The sequence below is a fragment of the Oncorhynchus kisutch genome, linkage group LG19 (assembly GCF_002021735.2).
Source record: "Oncorhynchus kisutch isolate 150728-3 linkage group LG19, Okis_V2, whole genome shotgun sequence".
Taxonomy (NCBI): Eukaryota; Metazoa; Chordata; class Actinopteri; order Salmoniformes; family Salmonidae; genus Oncorhynchus; species Oncorhynchus kisutch.
The window spans coordinates 20,086,722-20,109,998 of record NC_034192.2 but is presented as its reverse complement, the minus strand read 5'-3'; the positions used below and the strand labels follow the sequence as shown (position 1 = coordinate 20,109,998).

At 40.1% G+C, this 23,277-nt stretch overlaps 1 protein-coding gene across 2 annotated transcripts in view; it reads right to left on the bottom strand.

The window, feature by feature from the left end:
* Nucleotides 1-18: 18 nt before the first annotated feature.
* alcama (activated leukocyte cell adhesion molecule a) overlaps nt 19-23,277 on the bottom strand; it is a 67,713-nt gene continuing 44,454 nt past the window's right edge. Inside the window, exons 5-16 of one of the 2 annotated variants that reach the window (XM_020452210.2) lie at nt 22,244-22,331; nt 18,845-19,015; nt 14,695-14,819; nt 14,260-14,392; nt 13,173-13,285; nt 12,596-12,722; nt 12,103-12,224; nt 4,523-4,652; nt 3,150-3,179; nt 2,264-2,378; nt 1,832-1,949; nt 28-1,648 (exon numbers count right to left, since the gene is read on the bottom strand). In XM_020452210.2, coding sequence (XP_020307799.1) covers nt 1,865-1,949; nt 2,264-2,378; nt 3,150-3,179; nt 4,523-4,652; nt 12,103-12,224; nt 12,596-12,722; nt 13,173-13,285; nt 14,260-14,392; nt 14,695-14,819; nt 18,845-19,015; nt 22,244-22,331 — 1,239 coding nt within the window. In that variant the 3' untranslated portion in view covers nt 28-1,648; nt 1,832-1,864. Of the gene's footprint in view, nt 1,649-1,831; nt 1,950-2,263; nt 2,379-3,149; nt 3,180-4,522; nt 4,653-12,102; nt 12,225-12,595; nt 12,723-13,172; nt 13,286-14,259; nt 14,393-14,694; nt 14,820-18,844; nt 19,016-22,243; nt 22,332-23,277 lie in introns of both variants that reach the window. The other variant, XM_020452211.2, reaches the window with a different exon arrangement.

The following is a 23,277-nucleotide window of genomic DNA, read 5'->3' as shown; positions in this document are numbered from 1 at the left end:
GAACATATATGAAACGTGTAACCAGTGTAGCTTTAATACATTTAATTTGCATAGCGCTTTTCATTACAGCAAGAATCTCAAACAACAAAACATGATGGAAATGTGTTTTTGTTTAAATTGGTGCTGACATACCTTGGAGAGAAAAAAAACACTACTTAAAAATGTACACTTTATTCTCAACAAAAGTACAAAAACAAAATTCAGTATTCACAATACTTTTATGGCCTTCTCATCTTACCCTCTTTGGTTTCACTGTTGACCTGATTATACTAAATTAACTAAATGCATGGAAACACAACTTTCCTATCATCATCCTCACCGTTTCAATTACAGTCCTTCAGATCCTAAAAACAAAAACACACAAAAAAATCTGTTTTATACGCCCCTCTCTCCATGTAACTCTCATTCCACCATACAGTACATTTTCAACCGTTTAAATAATGCACGTTTGAGGTTGAAATCAGAATGTGGTGGTTCTAGTAAGCCGAAGTGCAGCTAACCTGACATGTCTCACACAGTATAAATAGAGCACAACACAAGCTGGACATTCACACCTGACGTATTTACAGTGAACCCCTTCAAACGGCAAAACAGAAACATGAATAAATACACTAGTAAATGGCCTTTCACTACAGTATGACACCGGAGAGGGAGACAACACCGTTTTAACTGAAATCTGAGAGAGATGCACAATAAAAAATATATTAGTGTTATGACTATATCTGATTTAACAGCTAAAAGAGGGGGCAATGTCAGCAGATTCATATGAATGCTCCATTTCTCACATTTCACAACAACATGTGTAACTCAAGTCAGGCAAAACCTTTCAGAAAAACAAAAAAAGGTAGCTACATTTTTGTGCAGAACGGCTGGCAAATCTGACCTGCAAATGTCTTGCATGGTTACTCCATCAACCAATTAGATAAAAGTGAGCTGATTTGCATTTTGTGGAGATGTTTGAGGCTAGCATCATTCAGTTTGTTGGTTCCAAACTTACAAGAAATTGGGATGAGACATTTTCCTCACCTTATTTAGTTTGTAGCTAGTGAGACCCAATGGCTTACGCTAAGACAAGTTGCACTAAAATAAAACACGTAAATTGTGATTCAGCCAATTTCTGATTGTCCAGCACAACAAAAAGTGTAACCCTAATAATTGAATTGGTGAGATTTGCAATTGGCCGCTAGACTAAAAGAAGAATGTCCAGATATTTCCATTTGCCACTTTCCCCCAGGGGGATAACAAAGAACATTTAAAAAAAAATTGAGTGCAAAGATTTGAAATGTAAGGGTAACAGCAGTGTAGAGCAGCTAGCTCACCTAAAAAGTGTACAGTGAATTTGACATTATTTTACTAAATTAAAACAGGAAAAAAAAAAGAAGACATAAACCCACCACACCATCACAATACGCTAAACAATTGAGCATTCACCAGGAACACAAAAAGAAAATGAGAAGCAGTCTTCAGTGCTGACTGAAAATCAATGAACAACACAAAATGTTTATCTTTTTTTCCTCTGAGACTGTGGGTGGGACTGTTAATCTGGATTATAGGAAGCATTCTGCAATACATGCTGCTCATTTGGAAGCCAATCAAATGCCTTCGTTTCGGTGTCGTTCCAAAGGTCAAGGGCTCTTCTACTTATTTCCTGAAACAGAAATCAATGCACTCATTTTTAACAGGAAAATAATCAAGCATCAAACTATGTTTGAGTCCGATAAAAACAAGATTTCTTATCAAAACAGAAAAACTTGTCTCGCAACCAACAAGGCAAGGTAAATGTCAAATTATATTTTAAAAATGATCAATTCAGTGCATTGTCAGTGCATACCTTCTTCGTCTCTCGAGTACAGCCCGGCTGTCCCTACACCTTAGCTTTGCACTCCTCCAGTTTCTTGCTCTCTTCGGACGTTCCGGCTTCCTTCTCTCCTGTTTTCCAGGTCCCTCGTCTGAAGAAGAGATTCACTTTACTTAAAACTCCTATTTTTATGTCATTCTTCCCTCATTGTAATATACTTATTACACTTTGGGCTAGACTTACTAAGCCAATGCACAAGGAGCAAAGTTTGCATTTACTTCAATGTCTTATACGTTCTCAATCTTTAATATACCTTTTTATTCTGTCCTCAACGTTTACATCCCTCAAGATTTAGGTTTGTAAAAGATAAGTGCAATATGCTTAATAAATCTGTCCTTTTTTGTTTTGGGCAGGAATATGATCATACTATACAACTAAAATATAATGATACGTGTAAGTGTGTACCTTGATTTCATAATGTAAAGCCAATAGAACAACCCCACAAGAGCAGCAGCTATGATGAGCCCAACAACAATGAACACAATCAGTAAAGCCTGGTCCGAACTGTCATCCTGTGCCCCTACAAACAAAAACAACATGTCAAACAGTGCACCAGCAAAAACACTGTCTACTCTCTCTATCTCACACACACACAAAGATGGATAGTACTGTATGAGTGGGCAAGCAAAACTAAATGAAGATGTGGGAGCCATGTTTGTATGAGCACTACTGCTGTTAGTTTGGTTGTTTATGGGGATGACAATTGAGAAGGGTTTGTCATGCCGGGCTGTTCAATCCCCAAGAGCGTCAACAAAGCCATCCAAGGCTCCCGAGTGGCGCAGCGGTCTAAGGCACTGCATCTCAGTGCTAGAGGCGTCACTACAGACCCTGGTTTGATTCCAGGTGGTATCACAACTGGCCGTGATTGGGAGTCCCATAAATAAGAATTTGTTCTTACGTGACTTGCCTAGTTAAATAAAAGGTTAAATCAATAAATAAAAGGCTCTCAGGAGTCTAGGTATCAGAAGATACAGTGTAATCCAGTACCAGATGCTTTCACCTCTACACAATAGTCAACAGGGTTGTTATCGCTTCAAATCAAGTAATACTCATAGAAAATGATGGGCTTTAAAAGGAAAATATATATAATTCACACCAACCCTGGTAGTTGGTGGCCCTGTATGGTTCAGTTTGTGGATTCGATTCCGAGGGCCACCCATTTGTAAAATGTATGTATGCATGACTAAGTCGCTTTGGATAACAGCGTCTGCTAAACGGTACCTATTATATTAGTTGGGCAGCCATTTTCAAGCCAAATAATTCAAATTGGGGGGTTAGGGGGATATCTTACCTTTTCCTGGTATTTTTTCGTCCTTAATTACTGAAATCAGATATAAAATGAAATTAACTTCCAATTAATAATATACATTATTAATTATATATAGAAATTAAACTGGGTACTGTTTCCATGAGTTGAAAAGCAGAAAAACTGTACCCGCTGAAATTGCTATAAAAAAAGTCAAACAAACCCTAACCATTCCAAATCAGCCAGAAGAGTGTAGATTTGGTGAGCAAGCAAGTGGAAATTAGGCACTTTTATTTTGCTTTGTATACTCTCGCAACAGTAGTCCATTTTGTCAGAAGTAGTGAGAAGGAAATGTAATGCAGCTTGACCCCGAGAGGAAGAGATAAGGGGGGACAGTCCAGCACCTTGACACCATAGAGATAGATAGAGGACTCATCTTTATATACAGTATGGGCAGTGCCATTGAGGTTACAACACATAGGAATCCCCACCCAGTTGACTACATTGACTATTTTAAAATGGTGGAAGCCCTCAATGACACTGCCCATGCTAAAACTGCCTTTTGGCCACTAGAGGCCTCTATCATTCTCTATGCTCGACAAAGACAAACCAAACCAAACCAAACCGATGCAGAGCAGAGCAGAAAGAGAGACAGTGAAGGAAAGAGAGAGAAGGGATGAGAAAGGAACAGCCAATGGCACAATGTTCAGTGGATGAAATTAATCTGTAAAGTCCAGCATTAGCCTTCAGCATACCTACCATGATGACATTAATCTAATCATCTTATGTTTAAAGAGCAACAAAAAAAAACCATTTAAAATGATCCTTCGCTTTACTTGGCGGTTGTTGATTGGTTTTTACTTATTTACCCTCTGTATAGGCCAATGGATCTACAAATTGACAACCAAGGTAAGTGGAAAGTCATGTGACGTTTTCAACTTCTATCATCCCCAAATATCAAACATAATAGGGCCCCATAAAGCCCCCTTTACACAGGACTAGAATTACTATAGAACATCGGTTATGTAATTATTACCCCAGCATGTCTGTTTTTCAAATGGACGATTCCCATGTGATTAGTTTCACTAAACTTTCACGTCACTAGCCTTCATTATGGATAAAGTCAAAATAACAATGCATACCAATAAGAACCATGAACAGTTTACAGACATTGAATTAACTGATGTAGTATACTCTTAAAAGAGAAGTAGCCACGGGGAAAGTTGACATTCATCTGTAGGCTTGCACTAGTCAAGTGGGAAGGGTGTTGTGTAGGCTACTGTAAGTTAGCAGTTAAGTGGGAAGTGGGCTGTGATTTAGTGTTAGAGAGAAGTGACCAGGAGTTAGTGTAGGTACAGTACGCTACTATAGGTTAGCGTTTGGCACTTGTTAGCTGCAGTCGCCACAGGTGCACTCACAGGAGGAGACGTTGAGGGCCATGAAGTGATTTCCCAGCTTGTTGGTCGCAATGCAGGTGATGGTCAGGTTTCCTGTGGGCACCACCGTGATCTTGTGAGTTGCCTTGCCATTGATATAGGAATTCTCCTCCTGATAGAACAAAGCCATTTGGGGCGTTTAGAAGGAGCACACACAGGCATATGAACAAAAGTCCAACAATAGACTTCGGCCACGCTTTTTCTAACATGTACGCACGTATGCCTACACCACATTAAAACATACAAATTTTAACTTTTAACAAATGTCTAAATCTACAGATGTGGTCAAATATATTGGCACCACAAATTAATAAAAAATGAAAAGCTTGAGTCAATAAGTATTCAACCCCTTTGTTATGGCAAGACTAAAATAAGTTCTGGAGTAAAAATGTGCTTCACAAGTCATGACTACCTACATGACTACCTCAACTCTCTACCCCACACATACAATTATAAGTAAGGTCCCTCAGTCGAACAGTGATTTTCAAGAAAAGTTTCAACCACAAAGACTAGTGATGTTTCCCAATGCTTTGCAAAGAAGGGCTCAAATTTAAAAAGCAGACATTGAATATCTATTTGAGCTAGTGAAGTTATTAATTACACTTTGCATGGTGTATCAATACACCCAGTCACTACAAAGATACAGGAGTCCTTACTAACTCAGTTGCCGGAGAGGAAGGAAACTGCTCTGGGATTTCACCATGCTTGGCTTGGCTCCATTCCGTTTCTTTTTTTATCCTGAAAAAGTCACTACCTTGGAAAATAGTCAATAGAAGGTGTCTATTAGAGACGGGAGTGAAGAAATCTAAAACACCCTGGACACCGATGAGAGAGGTTTGGGAATAATAACTACTGATATGGTGACATATGGCCCCGATTCTCCAAGCGGAGCTAGAGGATTTTAATAAAGCCATGGAAGCGCTGAAAGAAGCGCACAAGTATTCTACCAATTCGGCTCGAATATGGGTAATTAATAGATGTACTGAGCTACAAAAAGACTGGGTACAGGAATACATTGATAGAATTCGCACTTCGGCTTTGATGGCAGGTTTGAAACCTGTGATCAAATTGACAATTGTGGGGGTTGTGGATGAAACGGAGAAAAATGTTTTGAGAGTGGACTATAACTCCGGTCACTTCGCAGACGTGCGAGGGGTTAATACGGCCACAGTGAAAATCACTATCAGTGGTTTCAATGGCCAAGGTAAGATGAAGAAACATAGCAACAACAAAAAACAAATGTAGGGAGATAGTCCCACATCTAAAACAGGGAGTTATCGGATATTGGAAGAATGAGTGTAAGGTGGTACTGGAACCTGCTGCATTCGGAGGGAATGCTGCTATGCAAGTGTTTGCATTTTTCGGTTCAATCGAAAGTGGTTCATAGAGATTACAGTTTCTATGTGAAGGAAGACATATGCGATCACGTCTTACCCAACTTTTTAAAAGATGCCAGGATCAAATATCGCAGATTCCTTACGATGAGAAATTGGCTAAATTTGCCACAGGAAAAGTATTTTGGGTTGAAGAATCTAGGCAAAATGCCAGGGCAATCTAGAGGTAACAAATTTAAATGATTTGCAAACTCAGCCATGTTTTTTTTGATCTCATGAGACATTTTATGTTTTTATTATGAAATAGATTTACATCTTATGTCGTCTTATTCTGAAATAGATTTCTAGAATGTACGAAAGGGTGGAGGGCGCGGTGGTCATGGAGAATAGTACATGCTAAATAAAAGACGCATAAATGATGGAGTAGGCCATAAACGGAGTTCCAGATAACTGAGGCCTGTTCATGTGTTTTTTTTACCTACGGTTTACCACACACCAGAATACACACACAACTTATTGGTTATGAATATGCGTTAGTGGTGTTAATACTGTTCAAAAACAGAGTCTTTTCAATTCAGTTTTAATTTGGGTATGCAGAATGGACAGGGAAAGAAAAGGGAGAGGAAATATTTAATGGTGTCGAATGCCCTGTATCCTGACTTTCTGGTGAGGCCTGATCAAAACAGGTGGGATTTAATTATAAAATGAATGAGAAACACCAGTTTCTGTTTTATTTTTCCATTACTTTATGATATATTATTATTTTCTTATGGGGTTATCAAGAGTTGTAATTCTAAGTTGATTGGTTATCCGAATCTGTTTATTTTTTGATTTAACATGTTTTTGAATCACATGTTCAAAAGGGAAAATTACCAGTTCCCTGGAGTCATGGTCTTTGGGTAAATTTAAAATTCAAAATTCAATCTTATTTGCAGGTGCATGGCAACAGTTGAACAAGAAGGAAACCGCACACTGCTCTTGATAGTATCACTGATATTTAATAAGCTTACGTATCGGCCTCAGCTTTGCCGGCTGAATTTAACAATTCACCACTTATTGTGTAAAGGAGAGGTCGCAATTTACGCAATAAATTGGTTCATGCCAACAGTCTGCCACAAAAGAAAATCAGCCAGGCTCTTTTACGCCCTCTACCAAATGGTAGCTATAAATGCAGAGGATGTGCACAGTGCAACAATATGATGAAGTGTGAATATTTCTGCCACCCACATACAGGAAAACGGTTCCAAATAAATGACATTACTACGTGTTCCACCACCTATGTTATCTACATGATTAAATGTCCATGTGGGCTCTGCCATGTCGGTAAAACCTTCCGCTCTCTCAAACAAAGAATTAGTGAACATAAAAGTTCAATCAGGAGAAACGACAGGGATTATCCAGTCGCAGTACATTTCAATGACCTGAAGCATGACATTTCTACTTTTAGATTTTGTGGCATAGAGAAAGTTAAGATATCAGACGGGGGGGGTGGTGATATTAATAATACTCTGAGTAACAGAGAATGTTTTGGGATTTCCACCCTCCTGACATTATTTCCTAAAGGACTTAATGATGAAATGCCTATGTATGTTATGTTGCGAATTTGAACATGAATTATGTGCCTATTGAAGATTACTCTGATGTTTTTCGTACGATGTACCCAATGACTAATGAAAACTTGCCATGTCCTTGTGGTTTTAATCGTGTTTAATAAGTCTTATTTATACACTTTTGTAATATTTATGAAATACATAGTTATATTTGGTAGCACTTATTTGTTTTTCCTTTGCCTCCAACCCCCTCCGGCGTGTGGAACGGATGTGGGTGGGGCCAGGTCTACCTACATAAGGGTGCAAATGTAAAAAATTTCACAAATCTCTGACGTAAGCTTATTAAATATTAGTGATACTATCAAGAGCTTTGGGTAAATTTACAAATGTACTTTGTTCAGTCTGCATATAGAGGGAAAAATATATGTTAATAAGGGATGACAGTTGTTTTGTTTCAATACAAAGTTCGCCAGATTGGGACTACTGGAGTGTGGGATTCCTCGAGGGGAACTCCCTGATCTGGTCATTCTTCACCAGTAAAATAAGGGAGTATGAACCAAGTTTGAAAATGGTTTCAACAGTAACAGTATGTTGTTATGCTCTTTGACATTTGTCATAGAGATAATGTTATTAAGAAAATTGGGAATGTAATAATTTGTCATATAGTCAATGCTTGTCTGGATTTCCTGGAACAGAAATTAATTGAACTAAACTGTTGTTCTGATCTGTCCTCTCTTGAGGTTATCATGGAAGGTGATGTCAGATCGTGTCTTAATGCATGGTAGGAACAATTTGACCACAAACCAACAGTGTATGTGAACCTCAAAACCCTCCCTAACCGGCTGAAGAAAGAGCAACAAAGGCATTCAATGCGACAGTGACTTTTAACTCTCCCATCTGAGTCTGAGCCAAAACTGGGTATGGTCGGCAGTAGTGCTGAGACCGCGCGTATGGAGTCAGCGTGGAGAGAGATAATGGCTCAGGTGAGAGACTTGTGTACGTGGGAGAAACGGATGTATCTATTTGGATATTGAAATCGGGACATGATCAAGGGCCATCAAATGTGACCGGCGAGAGCTATATGTGCCGTTGGGAAGATGAACTGTAACGCTATCCGAAGAAGACACACTAGAATGATAAGTGCTGGGGGGGGGGGGGGGGGGGTTGGTCTACACACGGCAAACAATTTAGACTAAGAATGCATTGAGATACCGATCTTTCATTACCAGGCCACTCGCGACAGGATAACAGAGACAAAGGGGGGTTGTAAATGAGAAGAGTTATTGCCTTTATAAAATGTACCTTTTAACCAGGATGATGTGTGCTAGGTTGAGGAGCTGGAATTTGAGTCATACTCAAAATAAGCACTAAGGACTGACATTCTAAATTTGGGTTGGATCATTTATAAAAATGTTTTAGTTATGATTCGGATACAGCGAGAGAGACTTGCTTTCATACGGTGAGGGGTGGGGGCACTGCTAAAAGTTATTAGGCCTAGGGAGGCTCCAGAAACCTTATCTCTATCTCTCCTCCGACAGGGAGGTTTATTAGAGAACTCACTGGATGATGGCTTGGGTCAACCATGAAGGTCTTTATTTTGTTCTCTTTTGTTTTACTATATCATCAGAATGTTTATGTTAAATCACATCGATGCATAGAGATGGCTGGATGATGCGGTATAATTCATTGCATACAAGGCTCATAGTCTGTGTTTTGTAACAACACCCAAGGATGAAAATGAAGGAGACGGCATGGGAGACCAGCATAACATGGGTATTGAACATAACGGATGGACGGTTCTTTCCCAGTTTTAGTTGCATCAAGGGTCGTGTGATGTTATTTAAAAATGTACTTTTTTTCCCTTTCCTTTTCAAGTCAATATGTTTTTATGTTCCGTGGAACATCAGAGTGATCATTGTTCCAGAGGAGGGACTGATGTATATTGAGTAATTGATTTGAGAATGTGTTAGTATGTTTATAACTGTAGAAGTGCATTAGGAGTAGTGACTAGTGTGTTATGGGTTAGATGGAATGATATATGTGTAAATGTATCTGTAGCAGGAGGCGAGGTACACACGAGGCCTGTGTTTGAGACAGAATGTTTACATAAGGCTGTTAAGTGGGATGGAACGTGACTGCGGTGGAGATCTGTGGGGGCTCATAAATTAAAGGTTGTGGTGATAGTCTGGGAATGATACCACTATGTATATTGTTACAGGAGAAAGCTCATAGGAGAGGGAGGACAGCTAACTGTGCACAATATAGGGACTATTATAAAGTTAAATTGAACATTACTCATACCCAGATCATGGTTGAGAGTAGAAGAGATAGTGGTGGCATTTCAGACACTATGATACAATTTCAAGACACCTGTGACTCAGAGTTTTGTTAGGTTGGATATTCTTCCAATTTCTAACAGACAGCGAACACTTGACAGATTACATGCAGTAGTTATTCTCATGGCAGTCGCTGTAGGGAAAGTAATTGAAGGAGGTTATAGTCATGGGCCATGTTCGTAGTAGCAGCGGTTACTTTAGTAGCATTGTAGGGATATCAGTTTATGAGGACTCATGCCACATGGATGGGTAAGGGTTGGAGAGAAGGAGGAGTGCATCTAAATTGGAGTATATATACTTGTGTTGGTGGAAACGAAATGTTTTGTCTGGGAGAATAAACTTGCTTAAACTTCCATAGTGTCCGTTGAGGTTTTTACTCTGAAAATTAGAACCTAACAGTACCTTGTTGCAAACAGGATGCATGTTTTGGAATATTTATATTCTGTACAGGCTTCCTTCTTTTCACTCTGTCAATTAGGTTAGTATTTTGGAGTAACTACAATGTTGTTGATCCATCCTCAATTTTCTCCTATAACAGCCTTTAAACTCTTCAACTGTTTTAGTCACCTCTTTGGCAACTGAGTTAGGAAGGACACCTGTATCTTTGTAGTCACTAACGATAGGTGCCCTTCTTTGGGGCGGCAGGTAGCCTAGTGGTTAGAGCCTTGGGCCAGTGATCGATTGGGGATTCAAACTGTCGTTCTGCCCATGAAGAAGGCAGTTAACCCACTGTTCCTAAGCAGTCATTGTAAATAACAAATTGTTCTTAACTGACTTGCCTCAGGTAAAAAAAAATGTTTTAACAAAAATTGCGAGGCATTGGAAAACCTCCCAGGGATGTGGTTGAATGTTTAAAATTCACTGCTCGACTGAGGGACATTACGGATAATTGTATGTGGCGGGCACAGAGATGAAAAAATCATGTTAAACACTATTACACAGTGAGTCCATGCAACTTAATATGTGACTTGTTAAGCAAATTGTTAACCTAAATAAGTTCAGGAGTAAGGGGTTGTATACTTATTCACTCAAGATATGAGCTTTTCGTTTTATATTCATATGTAAATATTAAGAAAAACATCATTCCACTTTGACATTAGTGTTTTGTGTGTAGGCCAGTGACAAAATCTAAATGTAATTCATTTTAAATTCAAGCTGTAACACAACAAAATGTGAAAAACGTTAAGGGGTGGGTATACTTCTGGGGGCACTGTATTTCATTTTTGTCAGTAATGATACCAGAGTCTGACACATCTTGCTTATCATATCATATACACTGAAAAATATATAAACACAACATGTAAAGTGTTGGTCCCATGTTACAAGAGCTGATATAAAGATCCCAGAAATTGTCCATATGCACAAAAAGCTTATTTCTCTCAAATGTTGTGCACAAATGTGTGGTCCATGCACCTGAGAGGTGTGGCATATGAAGAAGCGGACTAAACAGCATGATCATTACACAATTGCACCTTGTGCTAGGGACAATAAAATGTGCAATTTTGTCACCCAATACAATGCCACAGATGTCTCAAGTTTTGAGGTAGCACGCAATTGGCAAGCTGACTGCAGGAATGTCCACCAGAGCTGTTGCCAGAGAGGTTAATGTTCATTTCTCTACCATAAGCCGACTCCAATGTCATTTTATAGAATTTGGCAGTACGTTCAACCAGCCTCACAACCGCCATGTATGGCTTCGTGTGGGCGAGCGGTTTGCTGATGTCAACGTTGTGAACTAAGTGCCCCATGGTGGAGGTGGGGTTATGGTATGGGCAGGCATAAGCTACGGACAATGAACACAATTACATTTTCTCGATGGCAATTTGAATGCATATAGATATCGGGCTCATGAGGCCCATTGTGAGGCCATTTCTTCTGTGAGGCCATATCAACATATGCATATCTGTATTCCCAGTCATGTGACATTTATTTATTTCAACTGACTGATTTCCTTATATGAACTGTAACTCAGTAAAATCTTTGAAATTGTTGCATGTTGAATTTATATTTTTGTACAGTATAGTTAGATGATATAATAAGAGAGTTGTGTCAGACTCTGTGGCCTTGTGGTTAGAGTGTATGTCCAGAGATTGAAAAGTTGAGGATACGATCACCGGCCGAGTCATACCAAAGACTTTAAAAATGGGACCTGATGCCTCTTTTCTTGGCACTAGCAGTCCTGTACATCAAGCTGCCTCATGCTACAGAAACAAGAGATAGGCTCCTGCCCCTATGGGCCGTTTTGTCTCAGACAAGGCTTCATTACCGGCTTCACTTAGTGGGACGTCACTACAGTGGCACAAGCTTGTCTGTAAATTACAAAACACACACGGCAGACTTACATTTGTGCCGTTGATGCTCCACTGGACACTGGGCCGGGGCACACCCTCGGCCTCGCAGGTCAGAACTTTGTGTCTGCCATCCTCGCTATGGTGCTCGGTCATCTTCTTGATGACTGGTGTGCCTGTTGGACACACAGCACCAGGTTGGTTGTGCACAGCTTACTGAATGACTTGCTTTCAGTTCAGTCCCAGAAAGTGGTTAAATGTTGAGATGTCACCACAAGTTCTGTTGTGTAAATTCACTTACAGTATATGGCTCATTTACATGACAATAACATTTTAGACACCATAGCATTTTTATAATTTTCAATAGTGCCTATCTTTCCATTTTTGGCACTGAGGCATACAGCTGAAACTACATAACAGATTGACATTAGGCCACCCTTGAGGTCTGAAAACGTGTGAGAGATCAATCACTTTAAACCAACTCAAACTGGAGGCAATGTCAACCTGGGAACCAATATCAAAAGAAGGAGAGAAAAGGGATGTGCACCTTCTACTACCAGTTGGAAGGACTGGCTGCGCTTGATGCCTGCAACGGACACCTCACAAACGTAGAACCCTGCATCAGCGTACGTCACATTGTCAAACCTAGGCGTTTCGTCCAGCTTTCTGTTGTCCTGGTAGAGTGAAGTGAACCCAGACTCATTAGATCAAGCAACAGTCAAATCCTGGCTTATACACACATTTACTTCATATATGCAGTATGTCGCTGGGCATAATCATGGGTAGTATTCTAAACTTTTTGTTTTAAATGTTACTTAGGGCTCGATTCAATCCATATCGCGGAAGATCCGTGCTATAGGATGATTGAAATGTAAAGGCAATATTCCCAAGCATTCACGGTAACGCTGTCTGTATATGTCAGCTCAATCAGAAAGGACCTTTTCATTTCCATCACACTATACCGTGGATCTTCCGCGACACAGGTTGAATGAAGCCCTTTTTTTGGGTGCAATTTGAATACTGCAAAGGCTGTTTTGTCGACAGAAGATGCCATTGTTAGTATGATGTTATTGGATTTCAGTAACTATTCAGCCTTCTAGCAAAACCTTTTTATTTTTATTTACCTTGGTCCATGACACTTTAGCATCGCCGGAGGCGTCCTGCTCCATTTTCACCAGCAAGGTGTCCCTGACCATCTTAAGGACCTTTCCTGTGGGGCTGAGACTGAGATCCAAGTCTAGGGAAAATGGGGGTGGAGAGGAGAGAGGGAAGGATTGTTCAGAGTTCCTTTACACAATTTTTTTTGTGCCCATCACTGATAACAAAGCCCCCACAAAAACACAGAGGTTATGGGTTCACGTCCCAGTGCCATGAGCAGTCCCGCAACTTGGTGACTTTGTGATTCAGGGAGGACACATTCCCTCAGAACCCTCTTCTCCCAGGACCCCTTCCAGCAAAGTTATTGTCTCTCCCTCACACACAATTTAGTTGTTAGGAGCGGGATATAAGCTTTTGCTAAAGATGAGTGAAATGTGGCGAGACGGGGATGTGGCTATATTCACAAGACAGTCTTAGCCAGGGCCCTTTTGAACTAAGGACTAAACACACCTCAGAAGAAGGGAGTAATTAAGTGTGTGTGTGTATATATATGCATAGTGGAGAAAGTACAGTGGGATTCGAAATGGTCATATATATATATATATATATATATATATATATATATATATATATATATATATATATATATATATATATATATATATATATATATATATATATATATATATATATATATACAGATCACCGACCATTTCGAAAAACCTTAAACCTTAAATATATATATATTTAAGGTTTAAGGTTAGAATTAGTATTAGAATTAGGTTTAGGGTTAGGAGCTAGGGTTAATTTTAGGGTTACGGTTTGGCGCTAAGGTTAGGTTTAGGGTTAAGGTTAATTAGTTCTTCCCACTGCCCACCCAAACTGCACTCCCCTCCCAGCTAATCCTCTTGAAGATATATTTGATTACCTTCCCTTGCTCCTGTGACTTCATTTACAGTGGATAAAGGAGCTTGTTAAGAAAGTGCAAAATAAAGATTGAAACACTGAAGATGTTGTCTGCTCACTCCTTTCAAGTCTCAGCGAGTGCTCACAACACTATCCTTGAAGCTTTGTTTAAATCCACAGGGCAACAAATATGTTGTCTATACTCACAGCTCACGACAACCTTTTCCGAGGCCTCCATTTTGTCATCGTCGACCAGCGAGCACTTGTAGTCTCCGGTGCTGTTGCGCGTAACGGCAGTCAGAGTGAAGGTGTCGGAATCTTTCACCGTCACTTTCTGGCCCTGTTGAGGATAGGGGGAAAGGTTTGCATTGTGTTACCACACCAAAATTTACAGGCAGAGAGCCACTAGTGAAAGAAAGTAGAGGGACAAGGAGTGGTGAGGGAAGGAGGGAGAAGGAGTGGAGAGATACAGGGAGAGGTGGGTGAAGGATGGTTAAGGTAACGGTGACAAATTCTGTCACGAACAGTGGGGTACTGTCCACATGGCTTGGCCCCACAGAATTAAATTGAACACAGAGATTTTCTATATAAATATTGGTATCTCAATCCTTGATCCCTCAGACACTACAGAGGGAAACCTGCCTTGATGCTGAAGTAGAAGCTGGTTGGAGGAGGGTTGCCGTCCGCATTGCACTTCAACGTCACGTTGTCGCCCTCTCTGATGGGAGTCTTCGCCAGTACCTGGAGACTCAACTTCTCTGTTGGATCTAAAAGCCAGATTCAGAGAGGTATAAAGGGAGTGGAGAGACCAGAGAGAGAGAAAAAAGAGAGATAGACAGAGTAAGGATAGAGAAAGAGAGGGGAAGAGAAAGATAGATTGAATATGCAACTTTTCAGGGAAGTCAGGAACCAATAAACACAGTCAGTTAGGAAAGCTAAGGCTAGCTTTTTCAAACAGAAATTTGCATCATGTAGCACTAATTCCAAAGAGATTTGGGACACCGTAAAGTCCATGGAGAATAAGAGCACCTCCTCCCAGCTGCCCACTGCACTGAAGTTAGGAAATACTGTCACCACCGATAAATCTACGATAATCGAGAATTTCAAGAAGTATTTTTCTACGGATGGCCATGCTTTCAACCTGGCTACCCCTATCCCGACCAGCAGCTCTGCACCCCCTGCAGCAACTTGCCCAAGACCCCCCCCCTGCTTCTACTTCACCCAAACCCAGATAGCTGATGTTCTGAATGAGCTGCAAAATCTGGATCCCTACAAATCAGCTGGGCTAGACAATCTGGACCCTCTCTTTCTAAAATTATACGCCGAAATTGTTGCAACCCCTATTACTAGCCGGTTCAACCTCTCATACGTATCGTCTGAGATTCCCAAAGATTGGAAAGCTACACGGTCATCCCCCTCTTCAAAGGGGGAGACAATCAAGACCCAAACTGTTGCAGACCTATATCCATCCTGCCCTGCCTTTCTAAAGTCTTCGGAAGCCAAGTTAACAAACAGATCACCGACCATTTCGAATCCCACCGTTCCTTCTCCACTATGCAATCTGGTTTCCGAGCTGGTCATGGGTGCACCTCAGCCACTTTCAAGGTCCTAAACGATATCATAACCGCCATAGATAAAAGACAGTCCTGTGTAGCCATTTTCATCGACCTGGCCAAGGCTTTCGACTCTGTCAATCACTGCATTCTTATCGACAGACATAAAAGCCTTGGTTTCTCAAATGACTGCCTCGCCTGGTTCACCAACTACTTCTCAGAGAGAGTTCAGTGTGTCCAATTGGAGGGCCTGTTGTCTGGACCTCTGGCAGTCTATGGGTGTGCCACAGGGTTCAATTCTCGGGCCTACTCTTTTTCTGTATTTATCAATGATATCGCTCTTGCTGCTGGTGATTCCCTGATCCACCTCTATGCAGACGACACCATTCTGTATAAATCTGGCCCTTCCTTGGACACTGTTAACAAACCTCCAAACGAGCTTCAATGCCATACAACACTCCTTCGTGGCCTCCAACTGCTCTTAAATGCTAGTAAAACTAAATGCATGCTCTTCAACCGATTGCTGCCCGCCTGCCTAGCATCACTACTCTGGATGGTTCTGACTTAGAATATGTGGACAACTACAAATACCTAGGTGTCTGGTTAGACTATAAACTCTCCTTCTAGACTCACATTAAGCATCTCCAATCCAAAATTTTATCTAGAATTGGCTTCCTATTTCGCAATAAAGCCTCCTTCACTTATGCTGCCAAAAATACCCCCGTAAAACTGACAATCCTACCAATCCTTGACTTCGGCAATGTAATTGACAAAATAATACTCTACTCAGCAAATTGGATGTAGTCTATCACATTGCCATCCGTTTTGTCACCAAAGCCCCATATACTACCCACCACTACGACCTGTATGCTCTCGTTGGCTGGCCCTCGCTACATAGTCGTCGCCAAACCCACTGGCTCCAGGTCATCTGTAAGTTTTTGCTAGGTAAAGTCCCTGCCTTATCTCAGCTCACTGGTCTCCATAGCAACACCCACCCGTAGCACGCGCTCCAGCAGGTATATTTCACTGGTCATCCCCAAAGCCAACACTTTCTTTGGCCGCCTTTCCTTCCAGTTCTCTGCTGACAATGACTGGAAAGAATTGCAAAAATCACTGAAGCTGGAGAATTATATCTCCCTCACTAACTTTAAGCATCAGCAGTCAGAGCAGCTTACCGAATACTGTACCTGTACACAGTCAATTAATAAATAGCACACCCAACTACCTCTTCCCCATATTGCTATTTTTTTGTTGTTGTTGCTCTTTTGCACTCCAGTATCTCTACTTGCACATTATCATCTGCGCATCCATCACTTCAGTGTTAATGCTAAATTGTAATTATTTTGCCACTATGGCCTATTTATTTCCTTACCGCCCTAACCTTGCTACATTTGCACACACTGTACATAGATTTTTCTATTGCGTTTTTGACTGTACGTTTGTTTGTCCCATGTGTAACTCTGTGTTGTTTTTGTCGCACTGCTTTGCTTTAACTTGGCCAGGTTGCAGTTGTAAATTAGAACTTGTTCTCAACTGGCCTACCTTGTTAAATAAAGGTGAAATAAAAATAAAATCAATGTAAGCCTACTAGAAAGTGTGTGCCCTCAGGCCTGGAGGGAAGCAAAAGTCATTCCTCTACCGAAGAATAGTAAAGCCCCCTTTACTGGCTCAAATAGCCGACCAATCGGCTTGTTACCAACCCTTAGTAAACTTCTGGGAAAAATGGTGTTTGACCAGATACAATTTCACAGTAAACAAATTGACACCAGACTTTCAGCACGCTTATAGGGAAGGACAATCAACAAGCACAGCACTTACACAAATGACTGATGATTGTCTGAGAGAAATTGATGATAAAATTATTGTGGGGGCTCGTTAGACTTCATGGCGGCTTTTGACATTATCGATCATAGTCTGCTGCTGGAAAAACGTATGTGTTATGGCTTTACACCCCCTGCTATAATGTGGATAAAGAGTTACTTTGATTTATTAACTAGGCAAGTCAGTTAAGAACAAATTCTTATTTAGAATGACAGCCTAGGAACAGTGTGTTAAGTTCCTTCTTCAGGGGCAGAAAGTCAGATTTTTTACCTTGTCTGCTTGGGGATTCGATCTAGCAACCTTTTGGTTACTGGCTCAACGCTCTAACCACTAGGCTACCTACCACCCCCTAATGTACTTGTCCTCTTGCTCAGTTGTGCACCGGGGCCTCCCACTCCTCTTTCTATTCTGGTTAGAGACAGTTTGCGCTGTTCTGTGAAGGGAGTAGTACACAGCGTTGTACGAGATCATCAGTTTCTTGGCAATTTCTCACATGGAATGGCCTTCATTTCTCAGAACAAGAATAGACTGGCGAGTTTCAGAAGAAAGTTATTTGTTTCTGGCCATTTTGAGCCTGTAATCGAACCCACAAATGCTGATGCTCCAGATACGCAACTAGTCTAAAGAAGGACAGTTGTATTGCTTCTTTAATCATAACAATAGTGTTTTCAGCTGTGCTAACATAATTGCAAAAGGGTTTTCTAATGATCAATTAGCCTTTTAAAATGATAAACTTGGATTAGCTAACACAACGTGCCATTGGAACACAGGAGTGATGGTTGCTGATAATGGGCCTCTGTACACCTATGTAGATATTCCATTAAAAATCAGCCGTTTCCAGCTACAATAGTCATTTACAACATTAACAATGTCTACACTGTATTTCTGATCAATTTTGTGTTATTTTAAAATGGACAAAAAAATGTGCTTTTCTTTCAAAAACAAGGACATTTCTAAGTGAACCCAAACTTTTTAACGGTAGTGTATATTGATAAATACATGTGAAAATATATTCCTTAATGCATTTCAGAATACATTTAATACTTTTTGGGATGCAGTTAACATATATACTGTGATAAATTGTACGTACATTTATGTATTTATATACATTCAATAATGTATTAAATAGTTTTGAAAAGATAATGTATCTGTCCAATTTTAAATACTTCACATGTAACCTATAGACATTAATCTAAACATATTTTTTTTTTCTCCCGTATGGGTCTTTTCCCATTATACTCAATTTTCGTCAATTTTGTTCCTACTGGATACGTCCCAGGGCTGTAGGTTTGATTAAAGCCTGTGCTGAATATACTAAAACAGACTATATTAATACATGATTATCACTCATTCTGTGACAGGTTCATGTACATCTACTGCAGGTCAAAGACCTCCAGGGGGCAGTGTGGTCCACTCACAGTGAATGACGAAGGTCTCAGGAGCAGACACCTGTGTTTCCAGGCTGTGTTTGGCTGTGCAAGTGAATTTGGCTCCCACGTCGCTTTTCACCGCTGTGTACTGCAGACCGGACGTGGTAGTGGACAGGCCCGTCGACGGATCCATCTTCACACTGGGCGTGATGATGATGGCTGTGAGTGCAAACAAACAAAGAGGATGAGTCACTGGTAGTAAGAGTTGTCACGGTCAGAAGAGGAGAGACAGATTAAGCATATGGGATAGCCTGAATCCAGACTGAGATTTACGACTGTCAATAGGTGGTGAATATTTGATCCTATTATTTCATATGTACAGTGCATTCGGAAAAGTATTCAGACCCCCCTTGACTTTTTCCACCTCATTCCAACAAGAAGAATTGGGCAATATTTGGTTGATATGTTGATCAATGAGATTACAATCTATTTTCACCCCCTCAAAAGGACAGATAAAAGTTTGTTGAATTTCTGAAGTGTTATCACTATGCTTTCAACCATCTAAAAGCATAACCAAATTCTAATGGAAAATCAACGTCAGATGTTTAATTTATTTTATTTAGCTAGGCAAGTCAGTTTAGAACAAATTCTTATTTACAATGACAGCCTACCCCGGCCAAACCCTCACCTAACCTGGACGAAGCTGGGCCAATTGTGTGCCACCCTATGGGACTCCCGATCACAGCAGGTTGTGGGTGCTTGCAGTCAGCATGCCAACTGCACACTCCATCAAAACTTGAGACATCTGTGGCATTGTGTTATAATACAATTCTGCACATTTTAGAGTGGCCAGCACAAGGTGAACCCGTTTAATAATCATGCTGTTTAATCAGCTTCTTGATACGCCACACCTGTCAGGGGGATGGATTATCTTGGCAAAGGAGAAATGCACCCTATCAGGGATGTACATTTTTTAAAATTTAACCAGGAAAGTCCGTTTAAGAACAAATTCTTATTTTCAATGACAGCCTAGGAACATTGTGTTAACTGCCTTGTTCAGGGGCAAAACAGATTTTTAGCTTCTCAGCTCGGAGATTTGATCTTGCAACCTTTCAGTTACTAGTCCAACGATCTAACCACTAGGCTACCTGCCGCATGCACAGAGTTTGAGAGAAATAAGCTTTTTGTGTGTATGGAAAATTTCTGCTATCTTTTATTTCAGCTCATGAAACCTGGGACCAACACTACATGTTGAGTTTATATTTTTGTTCAGTGTACGTATGGTGCCTTCGGAAAGTATTCATACCCCTCGACTCATTTTGTTGTGCTACAGCCTGAATTCAAAATGAATTAAAGCATTTTTTCCCCCTCACCAATCTACAAACAATATCCCATAATGACAGTGAAAACACATTTTTTTGTAATGTTTGCAGATGTGTTGGAAATTAAATACAAAAATCTAATTTACATAATTATTCACACCCCTGTCAATACTTTGTAGAAGCCCCTTTGGCAGTGATTAAAGCTGTGAATATTTAGAGGTAAGTCTATAAGAGCTTTCCATACTTGGATTGTGCAACATTTGTCCATTATACTTTTCAAAAGCTCTGTCAAATTGTTTGTTGATCATTGCTAGAGAACTTTCAGGTCTTGCCATAGATTTTCAAGTAGATTTAACTCAAAACTCAGCCACATTCACCGTCTTCTTGGAAAGCAAATCTTGTGTAGATTTGGCCTTGTGTTGTAGGTTATTTTCCTGCGGAAAGGATAATACATCTCAGTTCTGGTGGAAAGCATACTCAACCAGGTTTTCCCTTAGGATTTTGCCTGTGTTTAGCTACATTAAGTAATTTTTTTGTCCTGAAAAACTCCCCAGTCCTTAACGATTACAAGCATACCCATAACATGATGCAGCCACCACTATGCTTGAAAATATGGAGAGTGGTACTCAGTAATGGGTTGTACTGTATTTGCCCAAACATAATACTTTTCAAGACAAAAAGTTAATTGGCAATTTTTTTTGCCCTATTGCCATATTTTTTTAGTGCCTTATTGAAAACAGGATGCATGTTTTGGAATATTTATATTTTTTACAGGCTTCCTTCTTCCCACTCTGTCAATTAGGTTAGTATTGAGTAACTACAATGTTGTTGATAAATCCTCAGTTTTCTCCTATCACAGCTATTAAACTCCGTAACTTTTTTAAAGTCAGCATTGGCCTCATGGTGAAGTCCCTGAGCGGTTTCCTTTCTCTCTGGCAACTGAGTTAGGAAGGACGCCTATATCTTTGTAGTGAGTGGGTGTATTGATACACCATCCAAAGTGAAATTAATAACTTCACCATGCTCAAAGGTTTATTCAATGTCTGTTTTTTTTGTAAAACAATTTTTTTTACCTCTCCACCAATAGGTGCCCTTCTTTGCGAGACATTGGAAAACCTCCCTGGTCGATGTGGCTGAATCTGTGTTTGAAATGCACTGCTCGACTGATGGACCTTACAGATAATTGCCTATGTTAAAACACTATTATTGCACACAGTGAGTCCATGCAAGCTTTTTACATTGTTTGTCCTGAAATTATTTAGGCTTGCCATAACAAAGGGATTGAATACTTCTTGACTCAAGACATGTCAGCTTTTCATTTGTGATGATTTTTTAAAAAGTTTCTAAAAACATGACTCCAGACATTATGGGGTGGGGTATTGTGTGTAGGCCAGTGACAAAAAAAATGAAATGTAATCCATTTTAAATTCAAGCTGTAACACACCATTTTGAAAAAGTAAATGGGTGTGAATACTTTCTGAAAGCACTGTCATGCATAAATAATCAGATAAATGTTTGTGATTTGGAAAATAACATATACTTAGTTATACCTGCATTTAAGTACCAATTTCAGTTCAACAAAAGGCTTTGACAGAGCCTGGTCAGCTGTGGGGGCAATATCATACACCACATCCCTGTATGACACCCTTTGTTATGTCCAGAATAAAAAAATAAGTAATTTGTGATCCACAGAGTCGAAGGATAAGAACATCATTTTAAACCAAAGTAGCCGCCGAGATGGTGCTATGAAATGGTCTGACTGGTGTACATTTAGAATACATTTCGTAGTTAAAAAAGGATCCATGTTAAGTATTTACCAAGGATTCTAGAATCTTTACTAGGCAAGAGAGTTTGGAAATGGGGCGATAATTATTTAGGTCACACTGGTACCAGAAATAATTGAAAGGTTAAACAGATGTTTTAAAGATACTACAATCAGAGGAGCAGAAAGCTGCAGCAAGAAAGGATCAAGCAAATCAGCCCCGGTGGATATTTCTACATAAATCTAGCAAAAGGTGTCATAAGTAGGGAGTTGTTGAAATGAAAACAAATATTCAAAGACTGTTGTCTGACTGTTGTTTAACTATTTGTGCGGCTGTTGGTGGGACAAGACGTGATGACATACTCTTTCCATCAGCCACCAGCAGCTTGCCGTTTTTGGACCACATGATTACGGCGGCAGGGTTTGCATCTGCGGCCGTACACACGCCTAGCTGAAAGAGACAAAAAACAACATAACAAATCAAACCAAAAGCAGCTCCGTTATTAAGAACTGGTTCCCTAGACACAGATTATTTTGGAGATCTTTTGGAGATTGAGAATGCTTTTTAATCCAGGACTAGGCTACATTTGTGTCCGGGGAACCAGCCCTAAGATACTAAAGTGAAAGTGTACAGTCTATATATGGATGCACTGAGAGTTCATTGCTGAATCTCTATTCCTGGAGCCCAGTGGTTACTGTATGACGGTCAGAGTAAACAGCATTCAGGGGCATGACTAGAGAAACCGAGAGAACAAAGGAGACTAGTGCCTTTTAAATACTGGTGTCATGTGTCATTTCCTACCACACTGATAAAAGCTGAGTCATTGGTCCAGATAGTCAGATTCTTTCCACGTTATATGGTTGTTATATCAGTCTATAATCTGCATATACCTGTGTAGAACCTGTGTATCTGCCCATTGAAATGTTTGGAACATTTGTACTTTGGAACATTTCCTGGTAATCGACCACGGTAGGAATGTTGATTATGACTGTATGCATTTATACAGTGAGCTCCAAAAGTACTGGGACAGTGAATTTTGTTGTTGTCTTGGCTCTGTACTCCAGAACTTTAGATTTTAAATTATACAATGACTATGAGGTAAACAAAATTGTAAAAATGATTTTACCTTTATTTAACTAGGCTAGTCAGTTAAGAACAAAGTCTTACTTACAATAACGGCCTACTCCGGCCAAACCCTAACGATGCTGGCCCAATTGTGAGCTGCCTTATGAGACTCCCAATCACGGCCGGTTGTAATACAGCCTGGAATCGAACCAGGATCTGTAGTGACACCTCTAGCACTGAGATGCAGTGCCTTAGACAGCTGTGCCACTCATTAAAGTGCAGATTGTCCGCTTTAATTTGAGGATTTTTTCATCTATAATCGGGTGAACCG